At 41.2% G+C, this 25981-nt stretch overlaps 1 protein-coding gene across 2 annotated transcripts; it reads right to left on the bottom strand.

Annotated features, from left to right (window-relative positions):
* Window positions 1-242: 242 nt before the first annotated feature.
* ABHD3 (abhydrolase domain containing 3, phospholipase) lies at window positions 243-25981 on the bottom strand. 2 transcript variants are annotated; one of them, XM_061448672.1, is made up of 9 exons: window positions 25590-25890; window positions 23969-24132; window positions 21818-22000; window positions 20066-20111; window positions 17180-17292; window positions 11370-11543; window positions 10682-10730; window positions 10432-10597; window positions 243-1156 (listed from the first exon to the last, which is right to left on the bottom strand). In XM_061448672.1, exons 1-9 carry the CDS (start codon window positions 25734-25736, stop codon window positions 978-980), a joined length of 1221 nt encoding a protein of 406 aa, XP_061304656.1. In that variant the 5' UTR covers window positions 25737-25890; the 3' UTR covers window positions 243-977. The 2 variants fall into 2 exon arrangements, with proteins under 2 accessions (XP_061304656.1, XP_061304657.1); XM_061448673.1 differs by lacking the exon at window positions 11370-11543 and having other exon boundaries at window positions 25590-25981.

Genomic DNA, 25981 nt, shown 5'->3' with positions numbered 1-25981 from the left:
TCTTTAAGCAGTCTGTTACATTCTTAGAGGTTGCAGGAGAGACAAAGGGTTTGGATAGCTCTCTTTTTTCTTTCTTTCCTTTTTTTTTTTTTTTTTTAAGTGGATTATCTCATAATTTCTTGATTTTTTTCTAATGTTTCTTCTTTAAAACTGAAATGTTATTGCAGGGTAATATAAACATAACAGATGGAATCACAGCTTACCAGTTATGAGGTATGTATTACATATATGACAACACAAGCTTTACCTGAACTTAGAAATGCAAGAAGATGTCTTTAGTTACAGAAGTTATTACAGTACTGTTTGAAAGGAATCTTTTGGTTATATGTAAACACTATAAATTAGCTGTTTAAAAATAATCATGTAAGACAAGTATGACATTGACACAGTTTAAAAAACAATAGCTAGCCCTAACTCTGAATACTTTCTGGGCAGAAGAGCAAAAGCAGGTTATCAGTCTAATCCTATGGAATAACATGCTGAAATTTTTACTTATTTGAAGAATCAGTGCTGCTTTGTTTTCCCTCCTTCTTTTGTTTTCCTATTTTAAGATTTTCACCATTAGTGCCCTAAGGAACAGGCCAACTTGTGCTATGCATGACAGGATAATATATGCTATTTTGAGTGTTGCCATTCCAATATTAAAAGCCATCTAAATTAAGTCTCCTAAATATGTACTGGTTTAAATTAAAATCCATAGGAATTATAATCTGCCTACTTGATGGTTTCGGTTAAGTGCAACTTGATGCATGTGGAATGCTGTTTCATTTAAGATCATTCTTAGTAAGGCATATTAAAAATAAATATAAAAGTGACAACATAATATTTAGTCTCTTGCTACAAAATCTTAGGCAAAAATAGTTTTGCATGTAGTAATGGACTTTATCCATTTGCTGGCTTACAGGAGTTAAAATTTGTGCATTAAGCTTAACTGCCCTTGTCAGAATGTGACACTGAGCTAGAATAGTGGTCCAAATCTACATGCTAAAGATTTTATTTCCATGCTCGAACATAGCTTGCACAAACTGCTTGAAGACTCTGTCCATGTAAGTGCACTTCCTTGGCCATATTCCTTCCAGGAAACCAATATGGCCTCCACACGAAGTCAGAACCAAAGCAATGTTTGCGTTTTGTTTGGCAGTTTCTACTGGTATAGCTAAAAGAGGGGAGAAAGAATGTTTTAAGTCCTTATCCTTCTAAGAAGTGCCAGCCACTGAATAATTTCTCTTAAACATTTCTTGTAATATATGTGACTAAATATGCACATTAACATATGCTTAAATGAACTGCAGGACATAGAACCGTATCTGCATTAAAAGCCTTTGCCATTAACTCACCTTCTCTGTATGATTTTTATGGCTGCTGTAACAGTTCCAGCTTGAACTTTCTTTCAGCCTCACTGATAGAACAGCACTCATGTTAATGCACATTCATGATTTGGTATAAATAGTGTAAGTGAAAGGACAATGAAGCCTGTAGCGTTCAACCTGTGTTTCAACATTCAGCTTTGGAAAAACTGAGAAACTGGAAGCCTAATAGTGAATCCCATTCTTTTTGTAGGAGACTGCAAACATAAACCTTTTAATGTCATTAAGAGTTTTGTCTGTAAGATATCGTATCAGATGATATTAAAGATATCCTGGGTTATCATTCTGTATGATTCACAAGACTTTTATATCTGTATGTTTTAGGCCACACTATGCAAACACAGTGGGAAGGCAGTTCTTGCCCTCAGTAGTTCATAATCTAATATGCAAAGTAAGCAGAAACAGAGGAAGGGCAAACAACTGCACAGAGAACTGCACAGAAAGGTTACTGGTTCTCTACTGAATAGTGACAGCTAGAAAATTATTTAAATTAGGGTTTGGATTATTAGACCAGAACCTACAAGGATTTTTCTCTTGCTGGGTTAGTTTTCAGCTGATTCAATGCCATCTTCTGGGCAATTCCCTTTGTGACAGAAAATAAAGGTCAGGAAGGGGAGACTGATGACAGGGAAAGGATATGACTTTTATATGTCAGAATAATAAAAGGGGAATATACTATTAGAATGCCATAATATTTCATTACAATAATTTATAATTATACATAATATTTAATATGACATACATAATAAAATATTATGGCATGTATTTTCTTATTTCTTTATCATGTTTGAAATACAAATGGCATTTCAGTGTGATGGGATGACCCTATTATCCCATTAACTGGCTGGCACAACAGTGCAGCTTTATTGGGCTGTGGCATTTGCATTCTTGATGTAAAAACTATTTAAGCAAATTCCTCTGGAGTTTTAAGTATGCAAAATATACACCTGAACAAGCAGAAATCTCTGTATGTTTCAGTAAAGAATCCCTTTCAAAGTTCCAGTTTTCAAATAGTAACTACATGGAAGGGAAAAAAATAAAAGTCATACAGATTTTTTGATTATTCAGGATTGAGAGAAAAAACAACAGCAAAAGGTGCTTTGTCCAGACAGAAGGGAGTAGCAGGAATTTCACTGGGTTGTGTAAAAAAGGTTATGATTCCCCAAGAGAACAAATCTGATTTTAGGTCATACCCTGCTGAAGTAATAATGCCTTGGCACTACAACACAAAGCAGTGAGTTATTCCCAGGATTGCTACTGCTGCCTCAGTTATTTTAAAGTATATTTTGAAGAGCAATTTTTAATCAGATTTTTTGGGGGGGGGGGGGGAGGGGGGCGCGGGGGGAGGTAAGAGGTGTCAGTTGTCCACATCCCTTTCTGACTGAACTTCCCTCAGATGCATCCCCCCCACGCTCCTGTTTCTTGGATTCTGCTTTTCTTCACCCCTTTATACATTTGCTGTTTCAAATATCCGTCATCCCTGTACATCACTACTTTCCTTATAGGCAAGTTCCTTACTTTGATTCAGATTCTGGCAGAGCTGTTGGTGTGTGCTTCAGATGCCCATCTGCCTTTGTTTTCAGCCACTAGCGTAAGAGCATGGCACCCATTCCTTACCAAAGATGGACCCCCAGCCAGAGTTAAGTCACAGGGGATCTTGAATGCAATGACTGTAGTGAACAGATGTGCAACTTAAAATAGATCAGGGTCAGGGGAGCAGTCTGCACCTCAGAAGTCATCACAGTGCCTGGAACAATGCATTCTTTTCCGCCCCAGGGCCTCAGCACGGATGCTAAACCAATGCATCCGCAGCACCTTAAGTGTCTTTTGATAATGTGTTACAAGGTTTTCTGCCCATAAGGTACTTGACTGTGCCCTGAACAGAGCACAGACTGAGCTCCAGAGAGCAAGGGGGATTGTCGGGCAGAGGGTGTGTACTTCTTTGCTACTTGGTGATACTAATTTCTTCCACTATTTCTCTCACAGTTGCATGTGTGTAAGCAATTTATAGGTTCCAGCATTTAGTAAGTGATTCTGATTCTTTACCAGGTTGAAGAAACTGTGCTTCTCACTGTCTCTACAAGAAGTCCTTGACTTTTCCTTTGTTAGTGGGAAAACTGAAAATGGTATGTGCATTATCCAGGCCTTTTAAAGCAATACTGAGGCAAGACTAAAAAGAAAAGTCAATGAAATAAATGCTTACAGCCTGTCAGCCTGGACTGGGGAACAGAACAGGGTGAAAACAAGAGATGCAAAAAACAACATGTTATTTCTTGCAATATAACAGATGCATCATTTTCAGACTCCAAACTCAGCAAATGCTTGTCTGGAGTTTTGCCCGAGTTAGTCTGCCCAGCAATCTCTGCTCTGGCTCCCTTGGATGCTGTAGATGTACACGGCCATGTACAAAGACAGTGACTACGATTCATGTCAGCTTCTGCTGGCTGCATGGGAATTTGCCTACTTATCTCTACCAAGCCGTCTGCTCCTCTTCCCTTTAGTAGCATGTGGGCCATGTTAAACAGAACCCTGATAGGGAAGTGGGGATCAGACTCAAGCCTGAGTCCCCCATTCCTGCTTCAGACAGTGACTCACATCTGTCTCCCTGGTCACCGAGGGGACTAATGAATAGGCCTATATGCAAGGGAATGAGGAAGAATGTGTGAGGAGAGACAGACTTGTTCTCCAAGAATCAGAGATAACATGACAACTCCATCAATTCTAATGGATTTTGGATCAGCTGCATACTGGCCCAAACATACCTCTTCACTACCTGAGATTGTGCAAAAACATGATGTTCATTCACCTTTGTGAGGCTAGTATCAAAGCGTAGAGAGACGTATCCTTTACTGTAAGAAAGTGCTTTCCTGGGGGTATGGAAAGGAGATGACCATAAATGTCTCCTCTGCTGTGCCAGCCCAGCTGGGGAAGCCCTTACAGGCAGTGCTCACTGTGACCTCTGCATTCAGAGATTCCCAGCATAAGGATACCTCCCAAATCAGTTTGCTGGTGGTAAATTATTCATTCCCAAACCGATGGGCAATACTGCAGTGGGTGCAGTGTGCTGCCTGTCTCTAAACAGCTACAGCAGCTCTCTCCTAGAAGCCCACCAGCACTAGGATGCTGGTTATTTCTGTGCAGGTAAGGTGTAAGCCACGCACAGGTCTGTATGAACATCATCTTCCCTGTCCTGAAGTTCTCCCTGTTGTAATTAACATGCATTTACAGCAGAATTCTGCCACGGATCATTGCTCTCATCACACAAGCTGCAGCACTGTGCTGAATATGCAGTCATCTGCTGCCATCCGCAGTGAGGATTTTTCATAGGTGCCAAGTTTGACCTGCTGTCACCTCTCTGCTCTCACCTCCCGTGATGAACAGGAGAGCCTGCCCTTGCACAGCCTGTCTTGATACAGTTGTATGATTCATCCCCAGCAGTGTTTCTTGCTCTGCAGCTTCTCAGGAGAGAACTGAGTGTGTTGTGCTGCTCTCCAGTGCTAAAATGCAAATGATGCTTGGTAGTCGTGCAGTACTTTTCTAAAGGCTGTTCTAGGGGCTGCTAACCATCCACAAATAAACCTACAATGCAAGAGAGCAAATTCTGCAATGTAAAATGCCATCCAGAGGGAACTTGACATGCTTGTAAGGTGGGCTGATGCCAACCTCATGAAGTTTAACCATGCCAAGTGCAAGGTTCTACACCTGGGTCGGAGCAATCCCAGGCACAGCTACAGGTTGGGCAGAGAAGAGATTCAGAGCAGCCGTGTGGAGAAGGGGGTGTTGGTTGATGAGAAAATGAACATGAGCCGGCTTCAGTGTGTGCTTGCAGCCCAGAAAGCCAACCGTATCCTGGGCTGCATCAAAAGGAGCGTGACCAGCAGGTCCAAGGAGGTGATCCTGCCCCTCTCCTCTGCTCTTGTGAGACCTCACCTGGAGCATTGTGTGCAGTTCTGGTGTCCTCAGCATAAAAAGGACATGGAACTGTTGGAACAAGTCCAGGAAGGGCCACGAGGACGATCAGGGGACTGGAGCACCTCCAGTATGAAGATAGGCTGAGAAACTTGGGGCTGTTCAGTCTGGAGAAGAGAAGGCTGCATGGAGACCTCATAGCAGCCTTCCAGTATCTGAAGGGGGCCTATAGGGATGCTGGGGAGGGACTCTTCATTAGGGACTGTAGTGACAGGACAAGGGGTAACTGGTTAAAATTTAAACAGGGGAAGTTTAGATTGGATATAAGGAAGAAATTCTGTACTGTTAGGGTGGTGAGGCACTGGAATGGGTTGCCCAGGGAGGTTGTGAATGCTCCATCCCTGGCGGTGTTCGAGACCAGGTTGGACAGAGCCTTGGGTGACATGGTTTAGTGTGAGATGTCCCCGCCCATGGCAGGGGAGTTGGAACTTGATGATCTTAAGGTCCTTTCCAGCCCTAACTGTTCTACGATTCTGTGATTCTATGAAATAGAGCAGTGGATGCAATGCACCCTAGAATATAGGATGGCATGCCAAAAGATACTACTGCTCATTTTTATCATGTAATTTTGTACACATGTCTATTGACCAAAATGTATACTGCAGTTTGATCCAGCAGGCACCGCCTTGTTATTTGTGATCACAGAATCACAATGTAAGTATGTATATGCAAAATTATGTCATGGAATTACAGAATCATAGAATGGTTTAAAGACCACCTAGTTCCAGCCCTGCTGCCATGGGTAGGGACACCTTCCACTAGACCAGGTTGCTCAAAACCCCATCCAACCTGGCCTTGAACACTGCCAGGGATGGGGCATCCACCTTGTTCAAAAAACAATCTGTTGTACATTCTTCGCAGAAAGCATTTTTTAAAAAAGGAACAGAAAAACATACATGTAAAGCAGCATCAGCTTAAATAAGTCACTGCCTTCAGGCCTTCTGTTTCATTGTTTGATTGATTTCTCCCTGTTCCTTAAACTCTCACCCTAATTGTTCTCAGCCTGGCCATTCAGCCTCTCCAGCCAACTTAACTGTGCTGTTTACAAATAGGATGCAAAATAACACCTAAGAGCAATTACTCTAAGTCTGGATTCAGAGGGACAGAAAAGGTTTAAAGAGTTCAATAAAAACTATCAAAGCTGAGCTTCAGAAATGCACTTACTTGGCACAGTGGATCAGAAGGGAGCCAACATGTTACCTGGCTTCTAGGCCAGGCTTTTAGCCTGGGCACAACACTCACCAGTGGCAATTAGCTAAGCATTAGTATAGCACAATTTAACTTGGATGCCTAATACACTGCTTAAAGTCTTTGAGGAAAAAAATGCCACTTCAGATGAAAAGTTAAATGTGAGGCTGATAATGAATCCTGTCATTCCATCTTCTTGATTTCTTTTGTACACAAAGTAAAAGGTTATATTACATCTTTCCTGAAGCGATGGCTCATTTAAATTAGTTAGGCGAGAGAAGTGCCATGCAATGAAGAAAGCATTTGTTTTCATTAGTTAGTATTATGCAGTACAGGGACTGCAACCCAGAATTAACCTGCTACAGATGCATCTGCTGCCAAGCTCTGTGAACTTGAAACAGCAACATTAAGGAAGGACTGCAGATGAATTGTTTCTTCCTAATACTGGATTGAGATCAAAGGGCACATTTTCACAATATATTAAACAGTAATTACTGGGAAGTACAAACTGTACCAGAAAGTCACATGAGGAGAAATGATCAGGTAGCAAAAGGCAACAGAGACAGCATCTGCACTTTTTAAGGGAAGTCTCTCTATAGGTCCATATTGTATAGTGTCAAAACAGACTTGGGGTTGTAACTCTGTTACAGAAAGATAGATATGGCTGGCTTGATGAAGTATATTTAAACACAAAGGAATCCTGGCAGTTTTCTCCCTAGTGAGTTTTCTAGACCTGTTTCACAGCTGTTGGAAGCTACAGCTGTCTACAACAGAGGTGGAAGGTAGCTTAAAAGCTGGTAGGTATTACTGGGACAGATGAGACATGAAATAACCAGTCCCCAAAGTCAATAAAGGCTGCAGCCTGGAGGAGAAGAAATGTTGTGGCTTTGAATCCATTACACAGTTGTGAGTGAAAACTGCCCCTGGTTGCCACAGGCTTACATATGTCCACACACTTTCAAGTCAGAAAAAACAAGCCAGTTACCAGAACAAAGTCACTTCCCAGACTAACACCAGCCCCTTGCATGTGCTAACATAAAACAGCCTGCAAAAGTGTCAAGATGAATAAACTCCAATAACTCATGGCACCAGCCATCATTTCTAAGCTGCTAACCAAGGTGCCCTGTGACTCTTGTCAGTGCAACGCTTCACATTGAGGGTGCACAGCACAAACAAAAGAGGAGCCAAGGATAGATACACGTAAGAGTCATGCTATTAACTGTAAATCAATATTGTCCCGGTGGCCCTTTTGAAGGTAAACTTGCCACCACAAGGACAACGGTTTAGAGCCAAAAGCATTCACTCTGTGAACAAGGAATAAATGAATGCCTATTCACCCAAACACTCCCATGGAGGAGGGCTGGTTAGAGTCACAGTTTAAGGGAGAATGGACAGTGACTACAACAGACTCTTAACACGTCTTGTTTCAGAAGTGCTAGTGCTCTACCTCAAATCCCCCTATACTGCAAAACTTCTAAAGCATTCTAACAGGTTTGATACTTAATCTTTCACAAGAGACCATCCCTATAATCCACTGCTGACCAAGAGCTGTGCTTCTTTTAAAAACCAGCTTCAAGGGAGATCTGCTACAGCTGTACTCTAGGGGAGCACTTGTGGCTAGCTGATCTACACAATCACAGAATTGTTGAGGCTGTAAGAGACCTCTTGAGATCATCTAGTCCAACCCCCCTGCTGAAGCAGGGTTACCTATAGCAGGTTGCCCAGGACTCCACCCAGTCAGGTTTTGATCCATCTATGGAGACAGAGACCCCACAACCTCTCTTTGCCCATGTCTGAACTCTCACAGTTAAAAAAAAATAAGTGTTTCCTTGTGTTCAGGTGTGAATCAATGATTGGCTCTTGAGAGCTGGAGGTTATATTCTAAAATGAAGAGATAAGGGGATTGAGTATCTGCATTAGCTTTAGTCCAGCTAATACAGGTCCCAGTCCCTGTGATAATATTCTGGAGAAGGTTAACAAATCCTCCAGGGTCAGAGGCACACTGCCTAGTTCACTGCTGTTGTTACTTTTGCTAACTAGCTAGCTTACTCCTGCCACAGTTACTTTAGAACAGAAACCACTAAGTGAGCTAGAGCTAAACCCAGAGGTGAAGCCATTGTTCCCTCTCTAAGATACTTAATTGCAGAAGTATGACACAGCAGATGACCCACCTTGCAGTACTACAGGCGAAGCCATCCCCAGGGTCATAGCAGCCATAAAAGTGTATTTTGAGAATCTCTAGTGTGGGAGAATACCTTCTTACTGGGTAGAAACAATCCCTTTATCATGACGCATAGCCAGATTTTATATCTGGACACAGATTTTAGAATCACAACCCCATCCATTCTCATTTCCAGCACATTACATGATCATAACAGAAACAGCAACTGGCCAATTACAAGGAAACAACCAAACAGCCACAGAGGCTAGTAAATACAAAGATACTAATTCTCTCTCAGAAAGTCCCTGAACAGCAAATTGTTAAAGGTAGGTGCAGTATTCTGGAAGAATGTTTCTATGTTTGCCCAGATCTTATTTTATTTTAAGCCTTTGTTTTAGCCAACGTAAAGAATAGGTATTTTGGCTAATCCAGAGTCACCATTTTCCCCCTCATATTAGGTGGCTGTCGCCTCTTCGTACTGTTCATGCATAACGTGGATAGTTTTTATTCAAGAGGAGAAGAAATCAGACTCCTACTGCACTAAACTGCAGTGGGCCCTTTGTTCTTCATGTCACATTTGTCTCTAACAGGTCTTCAAACCATAATGTCTGTGCATGTGTTGTACATCTCTGCACAGGTAAACAGTACACACAAATACAGTCTCTTCCAATCCCTTCATTTTTCTGTTTGTTGTTCTAATCTGTTTGCCTGCTCACTCTGGTTTTATGACTCCTGCAAGAATCTCACTTGACTTTTGGCGGCAGAAGAAAACTCCCATGAAATAAATCAAGTGTATAAACTTTATCTTTAAACGTGTCAGGTGTACACGGCTGAAGGCTGTCCCCTCAACCAGCTGTTCATTACAGTGGTTTTCCTCTACATTAGCTATTGTTACTCAAATACCATAACTAATAAACAGATCGTAGGAAAAAACATATCTTTTTAAGCAACAGAGTTTTGATCTTCAGAGCAAAAGCAGAAAACAGGGAGAAAACAGCTTTCAGCCTATCTGTTACTAGTTGATACTCCTGTTTCACCTTCTAGTTAGATTCTTACTAATTTCAGTGTGCATCCTTCTAGGAGCTCACCTTGGCTATATTGCTTCCCTTACCCTAGATTTTTGCTTACATGCTAACTTACATATTTCCTTACATTTAATTTTCAGGCACTGGAGGTGGCACTGAGATCAGCAGCTGAGGATTTAAGGTCACATGAAACCTCAGCAATTCCCAGACATTCCTTTTAGGGACTGGACTGAAGAATGGCAGCTAAAAAAATACTTTTCACTTTAATTGAGCTCTGAATGTCTGCAGTCAAGACATCTGAAGCACAGTTCCTCATCATAGGGTCTTTCTGTCCTTGGCAAATAGAAGTGGGTGCTTCTGAGAGAGCGCAGTATGTCTGGTATCATTCTTACATTGAGATAACTCACACCCTAAATGTGCATAGTTATTTCTTTTGACTGTAAAGAGCCTACTAATGGCTAATGATTGCCACCCCATATGTTTCTGCATTCTGTAGTAATCAGGTCTCTCCATTATCAGCTGGTTTATATATGTCTGTGTCTTTTACATGTATCTTACACTGTAATTAAATTGCAAGACTGATCCATCTCTGGAGGTTTTCAACCCCATGTACAAGTAACATTTAAACACACCTCTACACACAGGCTCATTCTCAGACCTATGTAGTTTGTCTTAATGATCACATATACAGAAATACAGATTTTAAAAAGCCTAAACTTACCATGACCTGGTGAGAAAACATCATCCACAGAGTTTAGACATAACACTGGAATTCCTACTGACTTCAGCTTGCGACATGGGCTAGCATCTTCATAGTAATCGTCAATTGTACGGTAGCCAAACATGACTGAAGTGAACTGCTTATCAAATTCTCTAACAGTTCTAGCCTGAAGTACAGAATTCAAATAGGGAACTATGTCAGCATTTGGAAAACAGCATCCAGCTAAAGCAGAAGTAACATTTTCACATACCTTCATCACGAGATCCATATCAAATAATTTCTCCAACATTTGTCGATGCCTAAAAAGAAAAATTGAAGAGCTTGTTTTTCGTTATAGAAACCGATTTAAAACTCCTCTGCTTTACAGATATATTTATAAAAACAATTCCCTAATGATAACACACTTGGGTTTTAATTTTTTATCATATTAAAATCTTTCTGGAATCCAAGAGCAGAAGAATTGTTCATTCATATGCAGGCACATCCAGCAACATAGTAAAAAGTCTCCATAAGCCACAAGAAAGATGTCAAAGATGAGAGAACTAAATATTTGGGAATACAAAATACATCCTAATTTTATAAAGCAAAGGATGAGCTAGTCCTTTCCATGCTTTTGCAATCAATGCCAACTTAAAAGAATTCGTGTAGATACATATTTACTCAAAGTCAGTATGTGCATGCCTAAAATAGTCTAAAAATCCATTCATTTCATCCATAAATACAGAAGTCTGCTGGTCTCGTGCCAAGTTCCTTGAGGAACAGAGAAATTTAGTCCTTCCTGCAAAGATCCTTTAGATTTCCAAACTTACAGAAGAATGCACACAGCACAGCTACGGAAAGTGCTGTTACAGCATTCGTTTTGCCACTATTATTATACCTGCTGTAGATCTCATGCTAACATCCTTCCATCTTGCTAAACAGTTCACAATGCAACTCACCTGCTGATAGAGGATTGTAGACAAGTAGTCAAGTAATAGTTGAAAAGAAGCCAGTTTAGTGGCTTCTCCAGAGATTCTACAGATTCAAAAACATTCCAACCCGCAGAGAAAATTGCAGCTGCCATTAAAGGAGTGTCTCTGCCAGTTTTGCCCAGGTAATTTAAAAGAAGCATGCTACAAACAGAAATGAAAAACAGAAACATATATACTATCAAATTGTTGGCTTCAATTTAAAACAGATAAAACAATCAGTCATCTTTTTGTCTGGCTTCAACAGTTTCTTGTTATCAGCCCTACAGTTGTGCCTAATACTTGAAAAGGGTAGTCAGTGTCATTCACATATGACTCATGAAGTTTGCTTTCTCCCTCTACTGTCAGAGAGGAGCAGAGTTCACTGCGTAGGAGGTGAATAGGAGTGCCTTTAGAAATAGAGATGTACTAGCCTTATTTATATCACTAAAAGAGAGGAAGAGGTCAAATAAATGTATCTTACTCATGCAACAGGTACTCCTGAGTTATTAGTAAGTTTTGCCATTTTACAAGCTCTCAGTCTTCCTGATCTAATAAATCTGATTAGTGTGCCTGACAAATGCAAGCTGCCCCTGGCACACCTGCCTCACTATGAAGCTGTCTTTTGAGTTGAAGGTAAAGCCTTTAACCCACCTCACATGCATGAGAGAACACAGCTGTTCTTGAGCACAAAGTACGTAAAGAATGAAGTGCTGGATAATGAATAACAGTAGCAAAACAAAATCATGAGCCAAATAGGTGGCTTACATCTTGCCTTTCTGACCAATTGCAAATTACAGTCTCTACTGCTGATGTATAGTTGAGTGGAAAAAAGGGGAGAGTTCACCAATATGTAGCCCTTCAATTGCTGAAAAATTAAAATAGCGAGAAGAGAGTAAAAGAAAAATGCTAACAGAAAAGCTGTAAGTCTTGCTTTACTGCCTGAGGCCCCAAAGTTTACAACCAGCATCTTAATACCAAGCCTTTAATTCAAAACATTATGAGTTTCACAACTTAACACAACTTCCTGAGTCACCAGCACTTTGTACCTTGGCATCATCTATCATGCTTCAGAATACCTTTAGTAACCTTTAGCAAAGCACCATGAACCAGGTTGCTATCACAGATACTTTTGCCCTGTGCACCACCTACCAGATCATAGGACAGCAGTGCAAAAGGGAAACCAGTTTTTGGTATTAGAAAAGACTTGCCATTTGGTAGGAGCCAGCAAGAAAAGAACGGCAAACAGCACTTGAGAGTGGGCTCCTGCCATCAGCTCACACAGTTAAACCCAGTGAGAAAAGTCACTTGTGGCACATACTGGAATTTAGTAGCTACGTTCCCTCTCACCCGCAGAAGAGGAGAGACCTGTGAGTCATCAGTCTGTATATTGTAAGAACCATAAACCAATCAAAAATAGTTGCAGTAGTAAAGCAGCAAGTTCTCTAACAGAACTCACAGAATATATGCAGTAGAAAGAACGTTTAGGAATCTTTGTTAGAAAACCAAGTCTCTTTCCAAAAAAATACATACTGAAGATCAATAAAACAAGTAGGCTTTCATTTACATTTACACATTTGTGAAGTGAATGTTTATTATTCTTCTTAGCTAGGCAACTGTGTCCTATATGGATTAACTGCCTATTAACTTCTGAAAAGGGAGAGATCATTATGACAAGTGGATGATGGTCAGAATATGCCTCCGGTGAAATCTCTGCTCCTGCTTAATTTTAAACATACAAGTGCTCCAATTTATTTTGAAGTGTGGAAACAATCCCTGCATGGATGATTAGACTCTTCCAGTTTTCTGTACAATTAAGCATACGCTTTCTGTTTGTGATTCAGGACTTTAAAAACAGACTGGAGGAGGAAGGTGGAACATCTTGCCTAAAATCACCCAGTGGTGGTAGCGAGCTAAAAGCCAGGAACACAACACAAATCCCCTGTGCCACACTAACAGACTTCACCCCTATTTAGGATACAATAACTAGGTTAAGTCAAGGACAGAAATGACACTAAGGGCTGAATTGGTCTTTTGTACCAGTCACAGAACAGCTAGCTTCTAATGCATCTTCAGCTCTGAAAACCTGGTTCTTCACCTATTGCACCCCAGCCCTCTTAGTTCTAGAATAACACTGCACCATACACGAAGCTACCTATGAAGAACCTACTGTGCTTTAAATCTCTATCTCATCATTGAAACAAGTCTCTACAGCAGATGCTTCTTTGGCTTTCACCATTTCCAGTGAAACAAGTTTTTGCAATACATCATGTTATTTCATGTTTTGCATGCAAAACAGTCTAAGCTGGGGAGAGATAGCAGCCAAGTGAGATAAGAGTCAACAGGCTTGCTAACCTTGTGAAGAAGGGTTTAAAACTAGGTTTGTCAAGGGATGGAGAACAAAGTCTGAAGAGAAGTGAAAGCCTGGCAGGCCTTGATGAAGGGACAACATGACAGAGGAGGCTGTCACACTTCCCTGAGAGAGCAGCATGACTGCAGATCATCTCAACTGACAGCACATGCATGAACACCCAGAATGGGAAAAACATGAGGAATCAGAAGTCTGTGCATGGTGACAACAAGTTTATTAGATCCACAGAGACATGGAGGACTCACAAGCAGACAAGACTGTGCTACAATGGATGCAGACTCTTCATGAAGGCCTTGAAGACAAGGAGGGCTTGCACCTTTGCAAAGAAGCCATTTAAATGCACAGAACTTTTCCCTGGTGCAGGCTATAAGCCAATTCAGAGCTAACTGGTCAAAATCAGACAGGAGGCTAAGAAAGGGGCTATTATGGTGGGCATTTGCTATAAATCTCCTGATCAAGAGGAGGAATTAGAGAATCCAAGTCTTTGGACAGCTAAGAGAGACTTCATAATCACTGGGCACAGGAGACTGTAACCATCCTGACATCAATCATCAAAGCAGGGCACAAGCAGACCAGATTTCTGGAGAGTATTGAGGACAGTATTTTGGTACACAATCAATGACCCAAATGGGGAAAATGTTCTATGGGTCTGCTACTCACACATAAGGAAGAACCCGTCAGGTATGGGAAGGTGCAGACAGGTCTTGGCTGCTAAGATTATTCAATGGTGGATTTTAAAGATCAAGAGTAAGTGAGGAAGGTAATTACCAGAATTACAACATTGGAGAGAGCTGACTTCAATTTGGTCAGTGATCTGGTCGGCAGGATCCCATGTGAGATGGCCTGACGGGCAAAGGGTTCTGGGAGAACTGTCTGACCTTAAGGATAACTGAACATAAAGCACAGGTGTGGCACATCCTGATGTACAGGAAGTTGAGCAAGAGTGGCAAAAGAACACACGGAGGAGCAAAAAACTCTTAACTGACTTCAAGGAAGCATCCTGAAGGTGGAAGGAGGGTGGGCTGCCTGGGAGAAACAGTCACTGTCCAATAATGCAGGGATACAGTTAGGAAAACTATAGTTCAGCTGGACTTGGAACTAGCAAGGGATATGCAGGACAACAAGAAAAAGGCTCCTGCAACAAGAAAGGCTTCTGTAAATACATGGCTACAACAACAACAACAAAAAAGGCTCAAACAACATCCACTCCTTTCCCCTCATCAGTGAAGCCAGTCATCTCATCATAGAAGGCAATCAGATCATTGGGGCATGCTTTGTCCTTGATGAATCTAGTCACCTTCTTACGCTTCATATGCTTGCAAATGGCTTCCAGAGGATCTTTTCAAACAACTGAAGTTAGGCTGACCAGACTTTATTCCCTCCTGGGACCGCTATTCAACAGAGCAGGGAACTCAGTCACAAAAGATTTGTAAAAAGTAAACGCTACCTGTTTGGTCCCTGTGCCTAGTGGCAGAGTATGGGAGAATGAAATACTACTCATGGCAGAGGCAGATCAGGTTAGGACCCGGTTATGCAAACTGGGCATAGACATGTCAGTGGGACATGGTGAGGTGCACCAAAGCTCCAGAGGAGGCAGCCCATGTCATTGTAACACTGCTTTCTATGACTTTAGAAAGGCTGCAGCAACTACGGCCTATTTCTGATGCCATCTACAAGAAAGGAAGGAGGAATAAATACAGGCTGGTGAGTCTAACCTTAGCACTTTGGGAATATCCTCTGGAAGCCGTTTCCAAGTATGCAAAGGTGAAGAAGGTGACTGGTCACAGCCAGCATGGATTTACCAAGGACAAAGCATGCCTGACCAACCTGGTTGCCTTCTATAATGAGCTGACTGCCTTCATTGATTAGGGGAAAGGAGTGGATGTTGCTTTCACTTTAGTTCAGCTTTTGACAGTCTGCCATGGTCTCCATGTAGCCAAACTGGAGGGATAGAGTTTGAATAGGTGACCTGCAGCACTCATGGAAAGCTGGCCAGACTACTAGGCTCAGAAAGCTGTGGTCAGGAACTTGAAGTCTAACTGGAGTGGCTGGACCAGATACTAGCAATGTTCCTCAGGATTCAATAAAGGGGTTAGTACTGCATAACACTTTTGTGAACTACATGACGAGATGGAATGCGCCCTTAAGCTTACATGTCACATTGTGGGGAGTGACTGGTGAATGGGAAGACAGGGCTGCCATGCTGAGGGACCTCAGCAGGCTGGAGAAATGGCCTGGCAGAAACCTCATGAAGTTCAACAAAGGTAGAAGTCCTGCACCTAGGGTAGACTGCTTTCTAGCAGCTAAGAAAGGCGTGGGCAAATGGAACGTGACTCAGCAAAACACCCTTACAGCAATGAGGACGACTGGTGACATGCTGTGCTTTGTTAGTGAAAGCAAAACAAGCAGGTCTAAGGGAATTATTATTGCTTGTATCTGGCACTTAGGAGATTGTATCTGGAGTACTGTGCCCAGTTTTTGGCTTCCCAGATGCTGACATAGTGGAGACATTCATATGTTGTCATCCTGAAGACACTGGCAAAATCCCAACACCACAAATGGATAAACATTGGCCTGATTTAAAAAGCTTCCAAGTTATTTATTTGATAATCACTAACTCTATTGTTTGAACAAATCTGTATTTGCCCCAAAGCTCCTATAAGTTGTTAGCAGATTAATGCCAATATATAAGGTGGTATCTGCCCACCCTCCATCAAATTTATCAGAAAGAAGGGGGAAGTCTCAGGAAATTACCACTGTGTCTGCAGTATTTCTAAGGGAAGCTCTCCTCTCCTATGATTTTCATCAAAGAGGCTGTCTTAATATTTCTTCTAGCAGTGATTTCTCTAAGAAACTGCGCTATCATTGCCTGTTCCAGGAGTCCTTTCTGGAGAGAAGCCAAGACACAGTAAGTCTTAAATACCACATGCTGTTATCAACCCATACTGGTTTCAACGACAATACTACTTCTTGCTTCAGAGCCAGACAGAACAGATAACCACACCTCTCCCAGCCTAACTTACCCACACACTGCAGAACCCAGAGTGAGGATAAATCTTGTCATTCCCAGAGGTTGCTAAGAAACATGGTATGATAGCTCTAGTTCCTTTTTTTTAATCCCTCTGTTCCACAGACAGCCTCCATAGTTCCCAAAGATTGTATTGCCCACCTGTTTGGAAGTCAGTCTGAGTTTTCTGCCACCCCCCTTCAACTTTTGGCCAAATTCAACCTTCGCTGACAGTGAGCTGAAAGCCTTAAAGATACAAAGTTTCTACAGATCTTCTGAACATGAACTGCTGCAGGGAGACCTGAGTTAGCTGCAGTTCAGTGAGTGATGCAAGTATTGCAGAGTAGCAATTTACAGTCAGGCTACAACAGACTTATTTTGCAATCATAATTAAGCTAAGGCTCGTGTAACATAATACCTTACCCTCCCATTGAAACACCTGCTGCTATGAATGGAGCTGAGGGGTGCAAGCTGTGTACATGATGAATAACAGCCTCCAAATCCTCTGTGTTAGAGGCACAGTAGGTCCTTGGTGTCTGTAAGGAGTCAGAGGGAAAAAATGCCATCATAAGATTTTGTATTATCCTTTAAGGACAAAGCAATCTGAGCAGTGGATCATTTTTATAACAAGATAAATTTAGCATTTATCGTGAAGCTGTGCTAAACAGCAAATATAAACCCAAAGCACTTAATGAGGAAATGGAGGGGAGTTGTACTTGCCATCATTACAAAATAAAACAAGTGACAAATATCTTCAGTGTCTGCAACCTCCAGGTCATTAGACAAAATCTGCAGACAGAGCAATGAGCTAAACTAGGCAGAACTACAGCAGAACTAGGTAGGCACCAGTATTTTTAAGATACTCTGGGGAAATGGAAACATATCAATTTACAGAAGAGGAAGTTATAACAACAATTTACCATCTTCACCCACATTCAAATGCAAGAGAAAATGCTAGATTTCAAGTACTGCCAGCATTTGAAAAGTAACCAAAATTTACATTCTACACACAATACAAGCAAATAAATAGATAAATAAATTCACCAGTGCTGTTTACCTGATTTACTAAATCATTCTATTAACTAAAGCAATGAAACACTTATCTCTATCTACTATCAGTCTCTTCAAATCCTGAATCAAGATTTGGAATGATTTCCACTGCATCACTGAGATTTGGGTAACCCCTTCCCTGCTTTTACAGGATAAGCACAGCTTTTGAGTCTCACCTCCACAGATACCTGCTACCGGCCACAATCTGGGGGACTATCTGGAGTAGTATAAGGGAGATAAATCCTTTTAGGAACCATAAGAATCACAGTAAAGTGAGGGTTTTTTTTCCTAATTTTCTAGTTTTCATCTACAACAAAAGAGAGCTTTTAATTACAGAGTTTTTACTAACATGTTAATGACTTTCACTTAACTATAGGAAGCAGCTATGTATGAACATTAAACAGAAAAATACTTAATTATGAGTTAATTGAATTTATTTGTTGCCTGAAGCAACAATGTCTTATAAAGAGTTTTTTTTTTTAATTACTTTCAGCTAAAAAGCCTGGGTATTTGGGGGCAATTTTAACCAATCTCATTAGATGAAACTAATTACTTAAAATACACTTAACAGGAATATTGAAATGTTGAAGTCAAAGATTAAAAAAAAAAAGAAAGAAACACTAAATCTGGATAATTAAAACTGAAGATGGTTTAATTTCTATTTATGTTGCATTTCCAGGTCTCATCCACATGAATTAAACTTCACTGTTTTACACCCAATTAATTAAAACCAGTGTGAATGTGGTTTATTTTAATTAAATTGCCAAGTTTACAAGGAAAAAGAGATTATTTTTGGTAACTAGGGTCTAATGTATTCCAAATGAAAGTGTATTTTGTTAAGTTTCTAAAACTAGAGAGATATCCTGCATTTTAACTTCATTTTAAGTTAATTCCTGTCTACTCACTGTGTGAAGATATTTTACAACACCATCTTAGCTCTCGTTGGCTGTTGTCAATCTAATATTTGAGTATTCCATAAAAATATTTCACAGTCACTTTCAATAACCAATGAGAACAGCATTTTAAAATTGATTCTTGAAATAGCTATCATTTGGTGTAAATTTGAACCTATTTTTAAAGAGTCTAGAAAGAGAACTACTGGCATGAGTAACTTCTACTGTGGTGCTCAATTATGATTCAAAATCTTTAACTAGGGATCTTATGTTGAATTGTAGAATTCCCCCCCCCCCCCAAAATGTGGTAGTTTCAGCTGGTTTGCTTTGCAGTAAGATCTTATAAAGCTTAAAGATGTAAATCCGATTACAGTAAAATACACACAAGGAATCCAAACAAGAGATCTTTTCTCTCAGCAGTTCAGAAATTCATCAATAAGGACTCTGTGTGTCACAAAACTGCTTTGTAGATCCACCTCTAAAAGTATGCTGAAAACTCCTCTTAACATGGCAATATATGCATTGAAATGCTTTATCTGATTATGGGAAAATAATCCGAGCTTTTTTAAAGTTGAGAGCAGGGTATTAAGAAAATACAAAACAATACCCAGTATTATGCACACTTATTCCAGCTGCAGAGCTGTCAGTAGAACGCATCTCAAGAAACAAAGCTTATTCAGCAATAAGTGCCTAGCTGCAGAAAATACTTAGTTTAGCTTCAAGACTTTGACATTTTGCTAGTTAAATTTCCAAGCAAACATGGTATGTCTATCCCGAAGACAAAAAAATGTAGCCAAATTTGGCAAAACTGCTGAGGAAAAAATACAGGAACATACATATTTAACTTTCAGGATACGGCTATCCATATAAATCTGGTTCATTAATTCAGTAACACATAATATGGATCAATTTTAATGGCACAACTTTTTAAACATATAAACAAATATTTTAAACTCGTATTGGCAATTGGGAAAGTAATTACAATTTCTCATGTTTGGATCTATATGTTAAAATAATGGGAGAAAATTACACTGATTGAATAGAATTTCTTGGATGTATCCATTTTAGATACTGTAGTATTTTTGGAAAAAAAAAAGTGTAAGGATTGTTCATTTTAATATTACATATATTAATAATTTAAATTATTTCTTAAAATGACACATTCATAAAAATTGTGTGTTGACCAGTTGACCTCTTTGAGTTTTAGAATAAAAGATTAATATTGGCACATGATTGGTGTATCAGACTAGATTCTCTTCCCTACATTTTCAACATGAGTTTCATTTAAATCCAGTTGTACAAATAGACACCTATGATTCCATATATAATGCTTGTGAGAGATGTTTATCTTAGAAGTCATCCTTACCAATAGCTCCTCACCAGCAATTCCCCGATTGTTAAAAACCACGCATCTAAAAATTGAGACAGTAAATTCAATTATACACATTGTTCATCCCACTAAAAAAAAGATAAACACACAAAACCCCCTGAAAATACATAAAGAAAAATGAGCCAGTTCCATGAATAAATATTTATAGTCCTACAGATCCTAAACCCATCCTGATCCGTTTAGAACAACCTTTGTGCCAAAATGGAGTTTACTGAAGTCAGTGGGATTCCATATGAGCTCTGTGATTTGCCAGTCAAGGTCAGACTGCAGGATGAGAGCCCCAAGCTTTTACCTGAACGTGGTAGCTGCATCTTGCTCTGCCTGCACTCTGAGCTGGCCAAAAATGAGCCATAAGCTCTGCCAGTGCAGGGCTGACCCTGAAGCAGTGCTCTGAAAGAGAACATCAGAGATCCCCATGTAGATGTCCTCCAAAGCTATGTAACTGCCTTAAATAGCACAAAATGCGTTCAAACAAAATTATAATAACAGTTGCATGTGAAGTGTCTTGGGGAAGTTTCTGTTCTCTTTATGCTGGTGGGAGTCTTCAAATTTTCTAGCAGCATTACTGTGATTTAAGTATCTATGTTTTCTTAATAGATCTTACGTTTTGATTGCTCTTCTACCATTTCCACCTATAAAAATTTTATAAAATAATATAATATATACTTTCAGATGGGTTAAAGGCACGACAAATTACTTATTTTGGTATTTTTCTCAAATGTTGCTGTTTAAAAACAAGATTATAGCATTCTGTTGAAATCTGACCTAAAGCTCTCCTTTTTAATGCTATACCTTCTTTTCTTAGGTGATCAAATGCAGATATTTCTTTCAGGAATACTTAAAAAATTAATAGTAAGAATTTGTTGATTTGAGGGCTTTTCTCCTCTGGTATCTTTTACTGCTAAGTTTTAAAGTGGTTTTAAAAGTACTTTGAACTGCTACTTTACTTTCATAATTTAGTAAAGCAGTTATCCAAACCTCCAAACAGAAAAGAGGTAGTCAGACATGCAGATAAAAGCTCATATACATATTTGAAGAACTTATTATAGTCAGTACCAGAAGTCAGTCTGCAAAGACAAAATGTAATATTCCAAATCCATATCCTGGAAAAATGACAACTTACTTTGAAGCACAGCAGCAGCAATATGATTACATAAAGGAATTTACTCATCAACTAATCCACCTATTTTACCCAGCTCTGACCAGAAGCCTTAATAACAGAACTAAATTAAGCAGTGACATCTAAGAGGTAATGAACCTCTCCCTTCACCACCACCAGTAAGTGTAGGCTAGCTCTCCCTTTTGCAGCCATGAATTTGAGACTGCAATTCAAGCAATTTTCGCATTCAGAAGCCAACCTCCTCCAAGGCCTGCTGCCAGCAACCTATCTACACAAGTCTTCTTGGAGATGAATAAAAGCCCCTTCTCTAGTAAGTGTAAAAGTAACATAAACACTGACATTATAATTCAAAAAGCAGCAGCAAAGGCCTATGTAGACTTAGCTTGCTCTCCCTGCAATCTCTGAGGCAAATCTGTAGATACTATAACAGCCCTTCTGAATGTACTGCTGTTACATAATTCTATTATTATTATTACTAATAAGACTTTCTTACATAAACTAATGCCTTTAGACTTCATTTGCCTTAGGAAAAGCATCTTACACATATACATACTTATATTTGACCTTATTAGAAGAAGCAAAATACTGTCAATGAAATACAACAGTACCTATATCCCAGCATTTTGCTTTGATGGATCATGTGAAGAATGTAGGATTCCTTGCTCGTTCCTGTCAGGCCAGGCAATAACAGGACAGTGGGTCTTGTGCTGGCATCCGGATAATATAAACTGTCATTATTATCAAACCAATCCAATGAAATCTGTCCTCCATCTGCTGTTTTAATGAGCTCACTGAAAGGCACAATTCAAAGACAACACTGATTAGACTGAAAAATACATGCATACTGCTTACAGTGTACAAATTACCAGGTATGAATTCTGCATTTTAGTTATGTTTTAATACTCAAAGTGCCACCTAACTGTTTGTTTGCATGTTTACCATTCAGAAAGAGCCACACCTACAGCTGACATGAGTTAGTACTGTCAATTTGTGGCATAATTCCCATTTACAGTAAATGAAGACCTGGCCTCTCGTGAACTGCTGCTGATGCACTGGAAGCTTGTAACTAATGTGATTTTTGGCACTACCTTCTATTTTATATAGGTTTGCATACTGCAGATTTCCTTTGCATCATTTAAGAATCTTTTCATAGCACACAGGACAATGTGTTAAATATTTATCACATTTTTTTTCTCTTTATCCAAAGGATGGCACCTTGTTATGTTTAAAACGTGGAACACAAACAGACGCACTACTGTATCTTTCACCCTGTATCTTCACAAACTTTGCTAGAATGCACTCTTAAAGCATGTATCTTGAGAATGTAACAAACATTATAATATCACAAGATGCTAGGCATGCATTAAACAATGACAAGAAGGTTTCATTCTTTTTTTTAGAAACATACAGCACATACCTGGCACTGAAGACATTGTACGAGAGAGTTTGTGTAGGAACTACCAAAATGTAAGACTACCTTACATTTGATTTTTCATTTGAAAGTATTGAAAGCACCTACTCCAGATTTTAAAGCTCCTCAGCCTTGTTGGACTCATTAGCTCAGCTTTGCCCTTTTTCAGTAATGGGAAATAGATGCAATGCTGGTGTGTACTGCCAACACAATCTCCAATGGTGCAAAATAAGCATTGCCCCATGGAACTATGTTTCTTCCCTCACAAACCTTGAAACAGAGAGTATACAAGAAGGGCTAGAAAAAGTGGACACGGCCGTACCATTGAAATGTTTCCTAGTTACTAAAACTAAGGGAAGCTCTTAAATGCTAAATCTATTCTACCATGCAAACAGAGCTGAAACAACTTGTGCTGTATCCAGGTTCCGGCGCATAAAAGTACTTCTTAGGTCTTGTGCCAAATGCCTCATTTGCCAGACTAAGTCTCATTTATGTGTGAGAGAGATCAGCTGAGGACAAACACTAAATGTAAGTTTCTTCTGTCTTAAAATTTAGGCATCAAAGAATACAACATGAAACCCAGAGGTAAAAGTTGCTCTGAAAATCCCAGAAGTTTTATATATTCAAAACAAGGCTGAAGTGGCCATGCTATGGTTAAGGTATAACATGTTGGTTCAAGGGACAAGATACAGTGATTGCATGATCTTTGCAAAGTGATGGCGTTCAAACACCGTATTATTTGATACACCTGTGCTGCCACCTAGCCTGTGCTGCCATCTAGAAAGACCTCAAAAGGCTGGAGAAATGGGTTGACAGGAACTTCGTGTACAATGAGCAAAACCTGAAACACAGAAGGCTCCCTCTGAACATCAAGAAACACTTTTTCACTGTGAGGGTAACCCAGCACTGGCACAGGTTGCCCAGGGATGATGTGGAGCTGCCATTTCTAGGGATATTCAAAAGCTGTCTGGACATGGTCTGGGACAACTGGCTCTAGGTGGCCCTGCTTGAGCAGGGAGGGTGGACAAGGTGACCTCCAAAGGTCCCTTCCAACCTCAACTATTGTGTGATTCTGTGAACATACAACCATATCAGTTCCTATATCGTCACCAATATTTCAATGCTTGTCTGAAACTAAACTAGGGCCACTTGGGGACCTTGACCTTTTAAACCTACTATATATTGAATTCAGGTTAGACATGGTTCCAAGTCTATGATGGAGTTGTAAAAGCAGGCATAAAGTAAAAACCCATGCATGAACCTGAGCAGTGGTGGTACATGGGACACAGTCAGAGCAAGGTAACTGCTGGCTACCAAATCAATCACTTTCCAGAATAAAGGCACTTACTTCCTGTACTGTACTTGGGGTCTAGAGGTGATAAAGGGACGCAGGAGTGTTTGCATCCGACCTTCCCAGCACCAAATCGTGGGATAGTAAGTTTCTGTCACAACAGGGCAATACTCCTCGAGAAAGCGGCAGAAGCTGTCGTTGGTGGCCACCAGCTGGGGTTTCTAGGAAGAGAGACTACAGTCAGGTATGGGTATTCATATAAAACCCCCTAACAAATAAATAAAGAAAGAAAACCTTATTTAAAGCCTCTCCTTTCATGCTGAAGAGATAGAGAAACGAAAACCAAACAGAATCCCAAAATGCCCACCTGAAAAGCGAAACCCACTAAACATAATGGATTCTTTACCTATTTCTAATAACATGCTATTCTAGCTCTACTTTTACCAGCATTGTGTCTTTCACTGAGAAATCAAAACCATACTCACAGTAGGCAAAAAAAAAACAAAACAAACCCCCAAAAGTTTACTGAATTCATTTTCTCGCACTGCACAGAACTGATGCTTAATTGGCGGACTTTGTGCAGTACCTATTTTAACCTGGTAGGACTCTCCTCCCATCTCACACTACAGTACAGAACTGCCTTGGTTACTCTAATAACACCCCGCATACCGAGATTTTTCTTGCAGCTTCCATTCGTAGACCACTTAACGTGTAAATCCCTGTATACCAAAACGCTCACGTTTAAACAACTGCATTCCTTGAACTTTACTTTTATGCTGACTCTCCAACATGCAAGCATTAATAGGACAATAGATGCTTTGGAGAATATGGTTACACATACACAGCAGCAGTGGCACATCCTCCCTTCATCTTCCTCCTCTGACCAAGATTAAGTACTCTTCTGATGAAGAGGAAAGCTATGTTCTCAGTGGCTCTGTGAAGGACCGTGGCAACACACATGCCTTCAACAATCACAAATCTTCTGTTACATGTATTTTCAGCCAATTAAGCATTGCCAACGAGGCATTCTCACCACAGGGCCACTTTAGATCAGGTCGGGTTCACTGTATCCAAGTAATTCGCTAATGCCTAATTCCTCTGTGAAACCACTGCTGAGGAGAAGATGTACAGGAGTGTCCTAGCCCCCAAAACACTGCGTTAGTGGTTACAAAGGTATTTACAGTGGTACTGAAGGCAGACACAAGGACAACGAACTACTTTATCACCTGCCTTGTCAGTAAACCAAAGAGGTCAGGGGTTCGTTGTGGACGGGGGGCTCCTGACCTTCTTTTCCAAACGGTCGCCCCCAGCCAAGCTCTCCCTCTGGTACAGATGCACTTCGGGGACGCCCGCGGCAGGAGCCCCCTTCCCCTCCCGGGCTGGGCGCGACCAGGCGAGAGCTCCCTCAGGCTGCCCGGCCCTGGAGGAAAAGCCTCAGCGGTGGGGGCTGCGAGCCCGGCCCCGCGGCGGACACCGGCCTGCGCGGGGGGCGACCGGGGTTTCGGCCGGCCAGGATCCGGCGCGGCACCTCCGCAGGAACGGCTGCGAGTGCGAGGACGAGCGCCCTGCCCCCGCCCGGCCATTTCTACCCTGCGCGGGTGGGTCGCGGTGACCTTCGCGGGACGGTTCCCCCTTGGCGGGACACCTGCGGAGCCCGCCCCGCCGCCCTCCCGCTCACCTTGGCTATGCTGCTGAGGTAGTAGCAGGCGTAGGCGACGCCGAAGCCCAGCACCAGGGACAAGCCTACGCCGGAGCCGAAGAGTCCCACTCGGACCTGGCTCTCCAGGTAGAGGGACAGCTCCCTGGTCAGCACCTGCCAGTCCATCGCTCGGCAGGGCCGAGCAGAGCAGCGCAGCGCAGCCCGGCTGCCGCAGCCGAGCCCACCGCGGCACGGAGAGAGGGAAGAAGGAGGTGTAGGAGGCGCTGCCGTTCGGCTCCCCCTGCCGCGGACTGCTCCGCGCTGCAGCGCCGCCCCCCCGTAGGCCTCGTCGGGGGAGGGGGACTGAGGCCGGGGCCAGGCGCGGCGCGGAGCGGCAAGCTGCTGGCGGAACGGCCTCTGCAGCGGGTGCC

This window comes from Pezoporus flaviventris, unplaced genomic scaffold (genome assembly GCF_033815535.1).
Source record: "Pezoporus flaviventris isolate CSIRO_AGI_PZ_B2104156 unplaced genomic scaffold, CSIRO_AGI_Pfla_v1 ptg000007l, whole genome shotgun sequence".
Classification (NCBI taxonomy): Eukaryota; Metazoa; Chordata; class Aves; order Psittaciformes; family Psittacidae; genus Pezoporus; species Pezoporus flaviventris.
Note: the sequence above shows the minus strand (reverse complement) of the source record. Positions and strands in the feature narration are given on the sequence as shown.